The sequence below is a fragment of the Erithacus rubecula genome (assembly GCF_903797595.1).
Source record: "Erithacus rubecula genome assembly, chromosome: 21".
Lineage (NCBI taxonomy): Eukaryota > Metazoa > Chordata > Aves > Passeriformes > Muscicapidae > Erithacus > Erithacus rubecula.
Genome location: NC_136673.1, coordinates 9,796,566 through 9,812,711, shown reverse-complemented (window position 1 = coordinate 9,812,711; position 16,146 = coordinate 9,796,566). Strand labels below are relative to the sequence as shown.

The window sequence follows — 16,146 nt, the reverse complement described above, 5'->3', positions numbered from 1 at the left end:
CAAGGAACTTGCACTTCCAGAGCTTTGTGAAAGGAGATGGTGCTGGGGACAACACAATGACCAGCTCTGCCACCCACATCTTTCTGAATCATGGAGCAGCCCAGAACAGCTCCTCAGCTTGCTGCCAGATATCCCAGGAGGTGTCAGACTCCAGCTGCTCCACCAGGCAGGTCCAGCCTTCCCTGCACCCAACCAAAAGGGGTCCCTGAAGGTTTGCCCTGGCCCTGGTGTGTCCCCAGCCTCGAGGGAAGCCAGCTCCAGGTGTCCACCAGCCTCACAGGAGGACAGGAAACTGCCCCAGGACAGGGTCACCCCAGCTCTGGAGCAGGACACCCCTTCTCCAGAGCAGGACATCCCATCTCCAGGAGCTGGCTGGCTCCTTCTCAGCAGCACTGCCCTTGGCAGCACCGTGGGGCTGCTGCATCCCTAAGGCTCCTAATGACATTATCTGTGCCAGGAGCTGGGGCTGAAGCCTGGGCATGGCACAGATCCCACTGAAAGCAGTGTCAGCACAAGCTCTGCTTCATTTCAGCAGCCTGAGCTGCTGGATGGGAACAGGCTCTGGACAGGGCTGAAACACCCTATTCCCCAGAGGAAAACAATTCTCCTGCTGCAGGCAGCAGCCAAATGTCCAGATAAGAGCTGTGACCCACTGAGGGACTCAGGTGCCACTCCCAGGGCAATGTGAAACCCATGAAGAAGTGGCCTGGAGCCCTTTGCTGGGTGTTCATTCCAGCTGCCCTTTGTGGGGTTGCAGTTCTGTTGCCATTGGCAGCTTCAGTTTTAATGCATTTTGCAAGACATGGGGTGGAAAATCCCTGCAGGGACACCAGGACACTGTGTCACAGTGGCTGCTGGAGCCCAGCACCACTGGCAGTGCTGCTGTGGCCCTCTCAGCTGAAGAGCCTCTGTGTGTTCCCAAAACCTTCCCTGTGCTCTCCCAAGGTGAGGTGAGGGGAGCCTGGCCCTCCAAGCCATCATTCCCAGAAGGGAAGGGATGCTGGACCCTGGCAGCAGGTGCAGAATGGGCCTGGCTGGGAGCCCACCCCTCACCTCTGCACACTGAGAAACATCCCCTGCTCCCCATGGCAGTGCCCAGAGCTCCCAGCCCCTCCTCCATAAATCCCAGCAGGACCAGTGCCCATTTTCCTTGTGAAGCCCCTTGGAGCCCCTCACCCAGCACTTTTCCCTGGAAAGGCAGAGTTTGGAAGCAGGATGTTGGAGTCCACCAGCCCCTCCTGCTGCTCCTGAGCCTGGCCCTGCTCTTCCCTGCAGCAGAACCTCTCCAGGCTGACTGCCAGAGCAGGTCACAGAGGACCAACACATCCCAGCCCTGCTTCCTCAGGAGCTTTAACCAGGTTTTCCCTGCTGATGTGAGGATCCTCAGTAAAGAAAAGCAATGTTGGAGTGTAACAGCCCAGGGAATGACCCTGGTCCTCTTGGGCCTCTCTGCATTCCTTCTGCAATAACAAGTGATTTGACAAGATCCAAACCCACCAGAATTGAGTTCCCTTCCAAATTCCTCTCTCCTGAGCTGTGAATCCTGGCACCAGTACCTCCAGAGCCAGCAGCTCCTGTTCCCTGTCCCTCCAATACTCACTGCTCCACATGGCCCAGCAGCTCAGGGCATACAAAGCAGGGAGCCAGTCTGGCCTAAGGAATGGCTTAAATCCCATTTTCTCCCAGCCTTTAGGGAGAACTGCAGTAATGAACCCAGCCCAACACAGCTGGGCTGGAGGCAGGGCTGACCCCTGGCAAGGCACAAGGGGAGCTGGAGGGCAATGGCAGAGCCAGGCAGGTGCAGATTTCACCACAACCAGGTTTGCCAGGATTGCTTCCATGTTCTCTAGTCTATGGAGGGTCAGGGTGGAGCAGCAGGGCCTGATGTGCCACAGAGCCCGGAAAAACATGGGAAAGGCACAACCTGGCACTGAAGAGGTGGGAGATGCCTGGGATGAACCCCAGCTCTGCTCCCCACATCTCCTGTGACAAGGGCACAGGACATTCTGTCAGCCCCACCCTGACCCTGCACAGCCACACTGACCCTGCACAATCACACACTGACCCTGCACAGCCACACTGACCCTGCACAGCCCCACACTGACCCTGCACAGCCACACACACTGACCCTGCACAGCCACACTGACCCTGCACAGACACACACTGACCCTGCACAGCCACACTGACCCTGCACAGCCCCACACTGACCCTGCACAGCCACACTGACCCTGCACAGACACACACTGACCCTGCACAGCCACACTGACCCTGCACAGCCCCACACTGACCCTGCACAGACACACACTGACCCTGCACAGCCCCACCCTGACCCTGCACAGCCCCACACTGACCCTGCACAGCCACACTGACCCTGCACAGCCCCACACTGACCCTGCACAGACACACACTGACCCTGCACAGCCACACTGACCCTGCACAGCCCCACACTGACCCTGCACAGACACACACTGACCCTGCACAGCCACACTGACCCTGCACAGCCACACTGACCCTGCACAGCCCCACACTGACCCTGCACAGCCCCACACTGACCCTGCACAGCCACACACACTGACCCTGCACAGCCACACACTGACCCTGCACAGCCACACTGACCCTGCACAGCCACACACTGACCCTGCACAGCCACACACTGACCCTGCACAGCCACACTGACCCTGCACAATCACACACTGACCCTGCACAGCCACACTGACCCTGCACAGCCACACTGACCCTGCACAATCACACACTGACACTGCACAGCCCCACACTGACCCTGCACAGCCACACACTGACCCTGCACAGCCACACACTGACCCTGCACAGCCACACACACTGACCCTGCACAGCCACACACTGACCCTGCACAGCCACACACTGACCCTGCACAATCACACACTGACCCTGCACAGCCACACTGACCCTGCACAGCCACACTGACCCTGCACAGTCCCACACTGACCCTGCACAGCCACACTGACCCTGCACAGCCCCACACACTGACCCTGCACAGCCACACACTGACCCTGCACAGCCACACTGACCATGCACAGCCACACTGACCCTGCACAGCCACACACTGACCCTGCACAGCCCCACACTGACCCTGCACAGCCACACTGACCATGCACAGCCACACTGACCCTGCACAGCCACACACTGACCCTGCACAGCCACACACTGACCCTGCACAGCCACCCTGACCCTGCACAATCACACACTGACCCTGCACAGCCACACACTGACCCTGCACAGCCCCACACTGACCCTGCACAGCCCCACACACTGACCCTGCACAGCCCCACACACTGACCCTGCACAGCCCCACACTGACCCTGCACAGCCACACTCACCCTGCACAGCCCCACACTGAACCTGCACAATCACACTGACCCTGCACAGCCACCCTGACCCTGCACAGCCACACACTGACCTTGCACAGCCACCCTGACCCTGCACAGCCCCACACTGACCCTGCACAATCACACTGACCCTGCACAGCCACCCTGACCCTGCACAGCCCCACACTGACCCTGCACAGCCCCACACTGACCCTGCACAGCCACACTGACCCTGCACAGCCCCACACTGACCCTGCACAGCCCCACACTGACCCTGCACAGCCACACACTGACCCTGCACAGCCCCACACTGACCCTGCACAGCCACACACTGACCCTGCACAATCACACACTGACCCTGCACAGCCCCACACTGACCCTGCACAGCCCCACTGACCCTGCACAGCCACACACTGACCCTGCACAGCCACACTGACCCTGCACAATCACACACTGACCCTGCACAGCCCCACACTGACCCTGCACAGCCACACACTGACCCTGCACAGCCACCCTGACCCTGCACAGCCACACACTGACCCTGCACAATCACACACTGACCCTGCACAGCCACACTGACCCTGCACAGTCGCACACTGACCCTGCACAGTCGCACACTGACCCTGCACAGCCCCACACTGACCCTGCACAGCCACACACTGACCCTGCACAATCACACACTGACCCTGCACAGCCACACTGACCCTGCACAGCCACACACTGACCCTGCACAATCACACACTGACCCTGCACAGCCACACTGACCCTGCACAGCCCCACCCTGACCCTGCACAGCCCCACCCTGACCCTGCACAGACACACTGACCCTGCACAGCCACACACTGACCCTGCACAGCCACACACTGACCCTGCACAATCACACACTGACCCTGCACAGCCACACACTGACCCTGCACAGCCACACACTGACCCTGCACAGCCACACACTGACCCTGCACAACCACACTGACCCTGCACAGCCACACAATGACCCTGCACAGCCACATACTGACCCTGCACAGCCACACACTGACCCTGCACAGCCACACACTGACCCTGCACAGCCACACTGACCCTGCACAGCAGCAGCTCTCAGCACTGCTCTGCCTCAGTCACCTCCCTGAGCACCCACTGCTCACAGGATTTGGGGGTGCATGCCTGGTGTTGTTCAGAAAGATGGGAAAATGGGGGAGCTGCTCCTGCTCCTTTGCACAGCCCAAGAGCTGTGGCAATGCCCTGGGGAGGGCAGGCACCTGATCCCAAATGCTGCCTCCTGCTCAGCAAGGCTGGCACTGCAGCCAGCACCAGGACAAGGTGCTGCCAGGCCCTGGATGTGTGGGGAGGCTGCTGAGCACATCCAGACCTGGCTGCCAGGAGGGGACAAGCTTGTCCCATTGGGACACATGTCCCTGGGGGAGTGTGGCAGGGTGCAAGCCCTGGGCACTCCCCAGCATCCCAAACAAGGGCAGAAGGCCCATAAATCCCACTCTTGGCCCCTGAGCATCTTGGAGCTGCAGCATACAGCAGGTTGGGATGGCAAGGCCAGCAAGGCAGCAGGTGAGAAGCCCTTGTTTGGAGGATCCCAGGCAGGGATGGAGGATGGGCCTCCCAGTGTGGGGACAAAGCAAAGCTCCTCTCTGTCCCAAAGCTGAGCACACCCAGCCAGGAGAAACCAGCATCCCAGCACGTGGAAATTCCCACAGTGTCACAGCCCTGTGTCACTGGGAACTGCTGCTCATCAGCCTGTGCTGGGCTTGTAAAGCAGGAAGAGAGAGCATTGTGAAGCAGATCAGACTGATTTGCTCTCTCACAGAGCAGGAACAGGAAACAGCACAATGGCCCTGAGTCCACCGGAGATGTCTCAATTGTTGGAGGCAGCCACACGCCTGTTCCTATTCATGGGCCATTCAGTCATTCAGGAGAGCAGCAGCCAAGAGGCACAGACATCTTCGTGCTCTCTCCACCCACCTCAAGCAGCCCTGCCCCAAGCAGCAGGGCTGGAGCTCCTGAACACCAGCTGTTGGATTCCCAGAGTACAGGGAGGGGGTGGCTCAGGGCTGTAGGGACCCCATCTCCTCTGGAGAGCCTTGGGAAGCTATTCCAGACATGGTCCAGCCAAGTCATTATGGCAACAGGGAAATGAGTGGCAGAAAACTGCTCACAAATCCACTGTGTCTGTGGTGAAGGAGGCACAATTCTGTGCTGCTGCAAACAGACCTCAGTGTACAGAGCCAGGAGCAGCCCAGGGAAGCTGATTTCTCCAAGCAGGTGAAAAGAGCAGAGCTATTCCCCAGCCTTTGGGAGCAGCCAGGGGCAGCACACACACATAGTCCAGGAGCTGACCAAAAGCATTTTAACAAAGAACAATTTCTTTGGTTCCTTTCTTAGAAATAAGCAGTGCTGAGAACACACTCAACTGAGCCCAAGGAGACTTCAATGGCTTTTCTCAATGGCTCGTGGCTGTGGTGCCCCATCTCCCTCCCTTGTGTTTCTGCTCCCACCAAATAGGTCAGGGAATTCATCTGGAAACAGAAACGTTGCTGGAAATGAGAAAAAACAACTGGCAGGCAGCCTGAGTGTTCAGCATTGAGGCTCAGAACAATGTGGGACGTGAGAGACACAGTCCATCCACAGAGCTCATGGCTCAGCTGGGAAAAGTCATGGGAAGCAGCAACATTCACCCAGAAAAGGATCCCTTTGGAGAAGCAGCTCAGATCTGGATTCACTCCTTTTGGTCAGGGCCACAGGACTGCACAAAGACATTGGCTCATCACTTCCAGAGTAATTCAGGTTGGAAGGGGCCTCTCTGGTGGGCTCTGGAGTCCAATCCCCTGACCAAAGCACCCAGACCTGGGCACTCAGGAGCTCTGAATGCCTCCAGAAGATCTCCATGGGGATCCAACAACCTCTCTGGGCAACTCAGTGTCTGACCAACCTCATGACAGGAAAGCTTTTCCTTCTGTCTCATCCCCATTTCCCCTGTGGGGTCCCAGGGCAGTGCCTGGGCTGGAGGAGGAGCTGTGCCACAGCCAGCTAACTGTACATAAAACAAACCCATACCCAAAAAGCAACCACAGCACACAAGGAACAAGGTGAAACTGGGCCCAGGGCCAAGAAGTGGCCTGTAGCAAATAGTATGTGGTAGAGCAATTCCCTCATTCCTCTTTAGTTCCTGAGGAGCTAAAGGGAGTCTTGTACAGCCTGAAATAATCCATTTCCAGTCTCCCTTTCCCTAGAAGCTCTCTGAGCCCTCAGCTGGACACAAAATGTGTCAGCCAAGGTGCAGAGTGAGGGCAAGGTCCCTGTCTCTGTTCTTTCCTCCCCAGAGAGGTGAGCAGGGGATGGATGTGAGCAACAGGGAAACCGTGGGTGGCTGAAGAGAGAAGTAGCAAAGCAAAGCAGCCAAGTAAAGGTCATCAGAGCTTGGCCAGCCACCCTTGGAGCCAATCTCTGAACTCCCTCGAGGCACCACGGGGGAAACCTCAAGCCTTCAGTTCCCCTTCCCAGCCTTGGCCAGCCCCTGCTGTCACAGTGTGGCACCAGCCAGGAGACAGGTCCTGGGGAATGGCAGCTCAAATCCTGAGACCCAAAAAGGCTGGAAAGGGCCTGAGTGCTCCTGAGGTGTCCCAGGAGATGGAGCTGCCAGGTTAATGCAGGGCTAGCAGGGGTGAATCTGGCCCTGCACCCCAGCAAGGATGACCTGGAAGCTGCATTTGGAGGCACTGGAAGCAGCAGGGCAGCAGGGTGCTGTCCTGCTGCTGGCCAGAAACCTTTCAGGTAGCCAGAAAACCCCCAGAATGGCTCCAGTTGCTGCTGCAGACACTCACCCTCCTGGAGCTTGACACTGTGCAGGTACAGAGGGTTCCTCAGCACGTTGCAGCGCCCAGGCTCATCCTCCTTGGTGAAGAGCAGCAGGTCGGAGTAGACAAAGAGAGTCACCTGCAAGCACAGGAGCAGCAGAGGAGAAGCTCTAGGGAGCTCATCTCCTGGCACTGAAACAGCTCTGGAAGTGCCCTCTGCCTGGGGAGAGGCACAGGCAGCCCTTCCCAAGGGGCTGGTGGCCACTGCACCCAGCCAGCCCTACACAGACTCCCCTCACTGGGCAGCACCTCCTGAGGCTCCTGAGCCAGCAGGGACAAAGCTGCCCCACAGTCCCACACCACACAAACACACCCTGGCTGCTCCCTGCTGCCACCTCCCACTCACACCAGTTACAAATCAGAGCAGCAGGAGGGAGAAAGTCGCCCACTAATCCTGGTACAGGGCAGAAGTTGCAGCCTGACAGCAAATCTGATCACTCTGATCACCCCCACAGAGGAGCTACTCACTGCTCTCAGTGAGAAAGGAAAGTTTGGTTTTCACAAGAGCAAGACCCACAAGAGCAGCTGCAGGGGACAAACCTGACACCTCAAACCACAGCAGAGGTGGAAAGGAAGCATTGGCCCAAGCTGTGCCCAGAGCTGTGCTCAAGCAGTGCCTCAAGTGTCCCAGGGGCTGGAGCTACTCCACACCAGGGGGAAAAGTCTTGCCTGAGGTCCCCAGTCCTGTTAGTTCAGATTAATGGGACCTTTAAAATAAGGATGAGTTTCTCCACTGCTCTGGAGATCCGGGACCCAGAGGCATCCCAGGGATGAGGTTGGTGCCACAGCTGAGGTGTGAGCCTGTCCCACCTTCCAGGAGCTGGGGCACACAGAGAGCCTCAAACACCACAGAATCATGGAATCACAGAATCCCCTGAGCTGGAGGGACCCCCCAGGATCAGCCAGTGCAGCCCCTGTACCTGGCCAGACCCCCAACAATTCCAGCCTGTCCATCCCTGGTGTCCAAACGCTCCTGGAGCTCTGGCAGCCTCGGGGCCGTGCCCATTCCCTGGGGAGCCTGGGCAGTGCCAGCACCTCTGGGGGAGGGAAGAGCCTTGCCCTGAGCTCCAGCCTGAGCCTGGGCAGTGCCAGCACCTCTGGGGGAGGGAAGAGCCTTGCCCTGAGCTCCAGCCTGGCTCCAGAGATGCCAGGGAGCAGCTGCAATGTGGCAATGGCACAGTGAGTGCCAGACCTGCTCAGGGTGAGTGACTTGGGGTGCCCCCACAGCAAAGAGAAAGTTTTGAAACACTGAGCCACAGCAGGGAAGGGTTTGTGGCCTTTCAGCAATGCTTTTGCAAAAGGAGCTAACACTCAGAGTCCCAGAGGGGTGGGAGAGAGCACAGAGAGGTGACTCTGCACCCACAGGAACCCAGTCCCAGCTGGCAGCACAGCTGTGTCTGTGCCTGGTGGACACGTCCTGAGGAGAACAAGCTGGGTAAGAGTTCACTAGCACATGCTGGGTAGTCTCACATCAGGGAAGAGCATCTGGCTCTGAATCCAAAACCAAGCCCTTGCCACAAGATTTCTCCTTGCAGTGCAAATTCATTTCTGTGGGATTCTCAGTAAATACAAAGCTGCTGGTGGAGCTATAATTGACAATGAAACCAGGGAGGGGCTGATCTTCTCTGTGTTATTTGGAAAATCCCTTCCTCTGCTCTCAGCACTCTGCTGGTCCAGTGCCCACATCCACTCTCTTAATTCCTTCTGGTCTTGTTGGTAATACAAAGAATAACCAGGTAGAAACTGCGCTGTAACCTTCATCCCATGCCCACATTGTGCCAAAATATGTCCCTTTTCTGGGACATGTCTAGTGTCATCTCAGTTCTCTCAAACCCAAAGAAGAGATGTTGAAGGGATTTTGGGAGTTGCAACCCAAAGTGAAGGAGATAAAAGCCTGATCAACTAACAGATCAGCAGAAATGGAGGAAAGAAACTAAAACCCTACTACCTGTGGAAGTTTAAAGGATAGAAAAAAGACTGGGAGCAGCAGGAAAATCACTTCAAAACCAAGCAAGTTTCAATAGGGAATCTTGGAAATGGAATTACATGAGTAAGTATTTACAGGTAACATTGAGCTTTTACAGGAAGATGGGATGGATTGTACTTGGGATGTAGAAGGTAAAGCACATCCAGTGTGGGGTCTGTAAAAGCACCTCTATCAGATGCTGCTTCCAGGAAGGCACTTGATCTGAGAGCAGTTGATAGAGGTATCTCTGCTCCTCCAGGCTGTTGGGAGGAAAAAAAAACTGCCCCTTCCACCCACAGGGACAGAGACAGGGGCAGGGACAGAGGAAGAGGCAGCCCAGCTCCACGGACTCTGGCAGACCCAGAGGTGGGAGCTGGACACATCTCTCACCTGAGAGCTGAGGAGGGACTCAGGGGTGAGCCCAGGGCAGCAGGGATAAGGGGAGACTGGGGGAGTAACTTGGAGCTCTGGCCTGGGCTGCCATCAACACTGATGGACTGTCACCTGTCTGAAACAGCCCTGGGTAAACAGATCTACCCTGAAAAATCACAGGATTCATAAAAGCCAAGGGCAAACAAACAACAAACACAACTGGGCTCACCCAGGCAAGTCATAGAATTCACCAGAGCTGCTCCTTGAGGGACAAAGTAGCTTTGGGTATTTACCAGAAATAATTTCCTACCCCAAAATCAGAAATGCAGCAGCTGACAGGACAGAAGGACTCTCTGAAAACAGAGATGGGCACCCTGGGTTATTGCTGGAGTGATGGAGGCCACATGGCCACAGTCACATGGACCTTTTAGGGGGGTGTGAACAGATTTTACAGGGGGGAAATGTTCATACAGGCTAAGCCTGATGTCTCCACACTGCTCATCTGGGTGTGCTCTGCACCATTGCAAACAGCAAAGCCCCTTCTGCTGAGGGACCTGAGCAGCTGCAGGACAAAACTGGCAAAGCACTGGCACAGCAGACAGGGACATGTTGAAAGAGTTTCCTGAGGGAAATCAGGAGAAACTGAAAGCCAAGAGGGAAGGCAGGAGCAATGGTCAGTGTGCTGCCCAGGAGGGGACAGCCCTGGGACTGCCCTGCCCTGGGGGCAGCCAACACCACACCTTGTAAAGAAAAACAAGGCAACAAAATCACTATGAAAAGGTGCCCAGAAATGAAGAGAGAAAGAGGAGAAAGCCTCCTGCTCTACAGAGAAAAGCATAAAGCCAGCCAAGGCCATCTATGAGGCTGCAGGACTCCAGAAGGGCCATCCTGAGCTGCCAGAGGGGCAGAAAGGAGGGATGAGAAGGGCAGGAGCATGACCCACACTGAGCAGACACCTCAGGGCTTTGGGAGGCCCCCAGGTCCATGGGAAAGGGATGGACAAGGCCAGAGCCCTCACTGGACACCCTGTGTGCCATCCCCTGCTGGCTCCCCTGGCACTCCACGGGCTGGAGGGATTTCAGGAGACCAGAAAAGTGGGAATTGCAGCAAAGTCTAGACAGGATGTGATTAAGGCCTGAATAAGGATTGCCCCAGAGGTAAGGTCAGGGAAAGGACAGACCCTGGCAAGCCTCCAGAGAGATAGGTTGACTCCTTCAGGAGATGGGAGAAAGTTTGCTCAGGAACAAGGAAAGAGAGAAGAGTCACTTGGCACAACCCTCCACTGGTTTGTACTGGCCAGTGATGGGAAGTGGTTCTGGGCTTCTGCTGTTGGCCACCCAGAAACTCAAATGAGTGAAGCAGAACTTCCTCTACAAATATTGAAGATGACACATTGCTCACACCAACTGAATTCAGCCCCAAATCACACTGTGACATCCTCTGAAACTCCCCCAGGAGAAATGGCACTGGTTAGCAGAGCAGGAGTGGGCTCTGCCTCTCTCCCAAATTCCAAGGCTTTGCAGACTCTGCAGTTGGATGCAAGTGAAGCCAGCAGCAAATGTGATCAGCATATCCAAACTCTGCCAGTTTGAGTGGTAAAAGTTGTCTCATCCACAGGATGACAAAGTCCTGTTATGTCCCCAAATTTCCAACAGCTCTCCAATAACATGGCAGAAAAGCTGAAGTAAGAAGAAGGAGAGGAATTTGGACAGGACATGTGAACTGTGTCAGGAACTGAAATTCTGAGAACATCTGTAGTGAGTTCTGTCTGTTCCTAGTTCTGGATTGTGGATTCTCCTTCCCTAGAGATGCTGCAAAGCCATGTGGACACAATCCTGAGTCACTTCAGGGGATCCCTGAACAAGGGGATGGGACTGGATGACCTCCAGTGGTGCCTTTCAGCCTGAACCATTCTGTCATTCTGTGCTTCTCTAACCTGGCACAAAATATCTCTAAACCCCCTGCTCCTGAGCCTGCTGGGCTGCCACTGATGTGCATTTGCCACCCACAGTTTCCTCTCTGTGAGCCCAAAGGCAACAGGAACAAAAGTTGATTTCTAGCACAGAAGAATTTTGATATTTAGTTTATCCCACAATAAACTGATCAGAAGTCCTTCCAGGCATCATATCAGTATAATTACTGCACAATGAAACATTTCCCTTCTCACTGTAATGAAGTGTGCCTTCTCAAAGTGCCCTGCCAGGGCCTAAAGGGGCTCCAGGAGAGCTGGAGAGGGCCTGGGGACAAGAGATGGAGGCACAGGACACAGGGAGTGGCTCCCAGTGCCAGAGGACAGGGCTGGATGGGATATTGGGCAGGAATTGTTCCCTGACAGGGTGGGCAGGGCTGGCACAGGGTGCCCAGAGCAGCTGTGGCTGCCCCTGGATCCCTGGCAGTGCCCAAGGCCAGGCTGGACACTGGGGCTGGAGCAGCTGGGACAGTGGGAGGGGTCCCTGCCATGGCAGGGGTGGCACTGGATGGGCTTTAAGGTCCCTTCCAACCCAGAGCATGGTGATTCTATGATTCAATCCTCTATGTAAGACAGCAGAAGAGCAGGTTTGGAAAGCTCAGACAACAGGGAAGAGTTTTACCTGTGTAGTTCTGTTCCTGCTCTCCAGAAGGAGCAGCTCCTCCGACAGCAGCAGAGTCCGGGCTGGGTTGCAAAGATCCAGGGGCTATGTTTGGATGGGGAAAAAAAGAAACAAAAGAAACAGTCAAACCTTCCAGCAGCAGTGTGGTTTGTGAGATACACTTTCCACCCACCAAACCCACTTTGTCTTCACTTTGAGCTGTAACTCACTGGGGAGAAGCCACCCTGCACTGTGCTCAGAAGGACACAAAGTCTGCAGTCCAGTCAGAGGAGAAAACAAAGCCTTGCACTCACACCTACGTCAGCCCAGCTGTGAAAAGACAAGCAGCCCTTGCCTCTGACAGGGGCTCCCTGCAGGGGGGTCAGGGGTGTTTGTCAGCAGGAAGCACAACCACACTGCTGGCACCTCAGGTTCCCACGTCCCTCAGGCACCAGTATTTGTACCTGATCACTCTCAAAGCAACTTTCCAGAATTCCTTTCCCTTCCTGTGCCACAGCCAGCCCCCAGTCTGTGCTGGAGAATGGGACAGCTTCAGGAGTACACCTGGGATCACCCTGGGGCAGCACAGGAGCAGGAGGGTGTCTGCACAGGGCCCTGCAGGTCAGGCAGGGCAAAGAAAAAATCCAGCTCCTGAAGGGGCAGATTCCCAGGAACAATCCAAGAGGAGTTTTGGGAGTAAGGAGGCAGAAAGTGCCAGTTGTGTCCCTGCCCAAGGACAACCATAGGTGAACACAAGCTGGGGTCACCCATCAGGGAGGAGGGAGGGGGTCAAACAGCTGCCCCAGCTCTAGCCCAGCCCACCCTGCCCCCATGGCTCAGGCTGGAGTCACAGGGAATGTGGAGCATGGCTTCACCCCAGAAGAAGTCACTAGGCTGAGCTGAGGTGACAATGCCACTGCCACAGGATAATATAAATATAAATAATATGGAGCAGATAAAATATATGGAGCAGATGAGATTTTGGGGGTTCTGGCCATATGAAAGGCAAAATGAAGGGCAAAGAGGGAGTTAGAACTAATACCACCAAATCCAGAGCTGTTTTCTTAAAACAGCTCATGGACCTGTGGAGGCAGAACATTCCCTGTCAAGACATTACTGCTCTGGATCCTTTTCTTCTGCTCTGAGCCAGGCTGGGAGAGCTGGGGGTGCTCACCTGGAGAGGAGAAGGACCCAGGGAGAGCTCAGAGCCCCTGCCAGGGCCTAAAGGGGCTCCAGGAGAGCTGGAGAGGGACTGGGGACAAGGGATGGAGGCACAGGACACAGGGGATGGCTCCCAGTGCCAGAGGACAGGGCTGGATGGGATACTGGGGAGAAATCCTTCTCTGTAAGGACAGTGAGGCCCTGGCACAGGTTCCCCAAATTTTAGTGTGAGCACCAGCTAAACTAAAACCCCTTTGTTTGTTGTACACACTGACAGCACAAAAACCCTCCAGAAGAGTCACACTGATCTACAATTCCAAAGTTATCTCTGAAGTCCAAAAGCTGGGACATCTCCTCCTGACCCAAGCAAGTACCAAGGACCAGATTTGAAAGCTGAAAAGGAGAAAAAAAAAAACCCATCCTAGAATTGCTTGGGCAGGACACAGCTCCCTTTGAGACAGCCCCAACACTGTGGCAAGCACAGCCAGCTCCAGAGGAGGGCTGAGGATGACAGGGATCCTGCTGGAAGATCCTTGGCTGGCCCAGGCTGGGCACTGGTCACATCCCAGCTGCACTGACCTGCACAAAGATGGGGAACACCAGCACTTTGGGAGCCAGGGTCACGTAGGTGCCGTAGGAATGGGGGATGTGAGGCCTCACTATGGTGCAGTTCTGGTAATTCCCATAACTCTTCATGGTCTGCACAGTCTTCATCAGCCTGGATTTCCTCCCAGAGCCCGTGTGGGATTTCCCTTTGCAGCCATTCCCTGGGTGCACAGAGGAGGCAGAAGGAAACACAGGATGAGGGGAGCTCACTCAGGCTTGGTCCTGTTCTCCCAGGCTGGAAATCCTGGGAAGCTGCTGGAGCCAAGAGCTGCAGGGACAGGCATCACTCAGCTATCCAGGTATCCCAGGGATTCATGAAATAACAGCACTGGTTCCACTTTTTCTAGTGGGAATCAAGATGCCCCTGGGTGACTTTGCTCCAGAGCCCCTTGCTTGGTGGCCCAAGGACTGCAGTGGGTGCCACCAGCAGCACAGACACGGCTGGGAGGGCACAAACAGGACCCCAGGGAGGCCACAGCAAGCTCTGCTCCAACCCAACACATCCCACCAGCTGCTCTGCCCTCTGAGTCTCCACCTGCAGTGCTCTGTCCCACTCTGGGGGCCCAGCACAGGAAGGATCTGGAGCTGCTGGAGAGATCCAGGGGAGGATGGAACCCCTTTAGGCCCTGGCAGAGCTGGGGGTCTCACCTGGAGAAACTCCAGGGAGAGCTCAGAGCCCCTGCCAGGGCCTAAAGGGGCTCCAGGAAAAAAAAAAAAACTCCAACATTTTTATCCACACAAGCTCTGCCTGCTCTAGATTCTGGGCATGGAAGTGCAGGAATGTCCTGACAGTGGCAGTGGGTTGATCACAGCTCTCAGAAGATTCTGAGGCTGGAGGTGCCAGAGAAAGAGGCAGAAGTTGCAAACACATTCATGGCTGGGATCAATCCCTGCTGCTGCCAGTGCTGGGTATTCAGACATCGGGTGTATTTATAAAGGATGACCTCATTGTTCATGAGGCTGGCATCACATCATCCTCTGTTTTTCAGCATTACATTCTGGGGCTGGAAAAGGTCCAAACAGCCTGACTGGTTTTCAGTCTGCACCTCCTCCTGAAGAGTTATCCTCACTCAAAGGAGGGATTGCAGGAGGCTTTATCCTGCACACTCCCTCCTCAGCTGCTCTAGCAGAGCCCAGACCACATCCTGCTGGACACCAGCAACCTGTGCTCTGCCTAAAACTCACAGGCAACAGTTCCAACAGGAACTGAATGGCTCTCCAACCAAAATTACACATCTTCAAAAGAAACCCCACTGAAAAATCAATGCATTCCTTCCTCCCTCCTCCTGAACTGAGCCAGCTCGGGGCTGCAGGCAGAGCTCTCCACTGGGATTGAACATATCCAGGTGAGGAGCTGCAGCATTCTCCTTCTCCCCCACAGGGATGTCTCAGGAACAGGAATGAACATCCCTCCTTTCCTCCCTGGGGACCCTCAGCATCCCTCCTTCCCTCCCTGGGGACCCCCAGCTCCCTCCTTCCCTCCCTAGGGACCCCCAGCATCCCTCTTTCCCTCCCTAGGGACCCCCAGCATCCCTCCTTCCCTCCCTAGGGACCCCCAGCTCCCCTCTTCCCTCCCTGCAGCCACCCCAGAGCCTCTGCTCCCACCACAGCAGCTTTTTACTGTAACAGAAGCCCAGAGCCTTCCCAGGCAGAAATGAGCCAAAACACTCCTGACCATGGCCCAGGGCAGATAAGGTCTTGTCCAAAGCAAATACACAAACCTGCCCAGCATTACATATTCCATTAAGCATTAGGAAATAGCACATTTACTGCCAGATAAAGGCAGCAGGGGCAGCAGTGCTGGGCTGGGCAGCCAGCTCAGCTGTTTGCTGCTGCCTCTGCTGGGGGGACCCTCGTGACCCAAGAGGTTGTTCCCACCTCTAAGTGCATTAATCCTGCCATTTTCCCTTTTTCCTGGTTGCACTGGCAGAAAACATCAAAGCCCAAGACACAGTTCAGCACAGTGCAGATAAGATCTGCCTGAGCTGTTCAGGATTCGCTTTTGCTCTTATCCCTAAATCACCTTGTTTTATCAGAGGAAATAATCACCTGCACAGGTTCTACCACAGAAACACACCCAGATGTCAGCTCCTGTCACTGGCTGTGCAGCTCTGTGCTGCCACACTTCATCCCTGCTCAGGTCAACTGATACCTTCCTCCCTCTGAACTTAACACTAAATAATTAAAAACAAACCCATAAAAATAAACAATTTGTTATGGGAAGAAGCCCAAGCCTTTCACATCCCACCCCACTGTAAGAACAAGTC

General features: G+C 55.4%; 1 protein-coding gene across 4 annotated transcripts in view; it reads right to left on the bottom strand.

The window, feature by feature from the left end:
* The window catches only part of RGS3 (regulator of G protein signaling 3), a 76,295-nt gene that overhangs the window by 37,039 nt on the left and 23,110 nt on the right, over positions 1-16,146 (bottom strand). For all 4 annotated transcript variants that reach the window (XM_079324078.1, XM_079324079.1, XM_079324080.1 and 1 more), the window contains 3 exons: positions 13,853-14,040; positions 12,134-12,217; positions 7,172-7,283 (listed from right to left, as the gene is read on the bottom strand). In XM_079324078.1, coding sequence (XP_079180204.1) covers positions 7,172-7,283; positions 12,134-12,217; positions 13,853-14,040 — 384 coding nt within the window. The remainder of the gene's footprint in view (positions 1-7,171; positions 7,284-12,133; positions 12,218-13,852; positions 14,041-16,146) is intronic.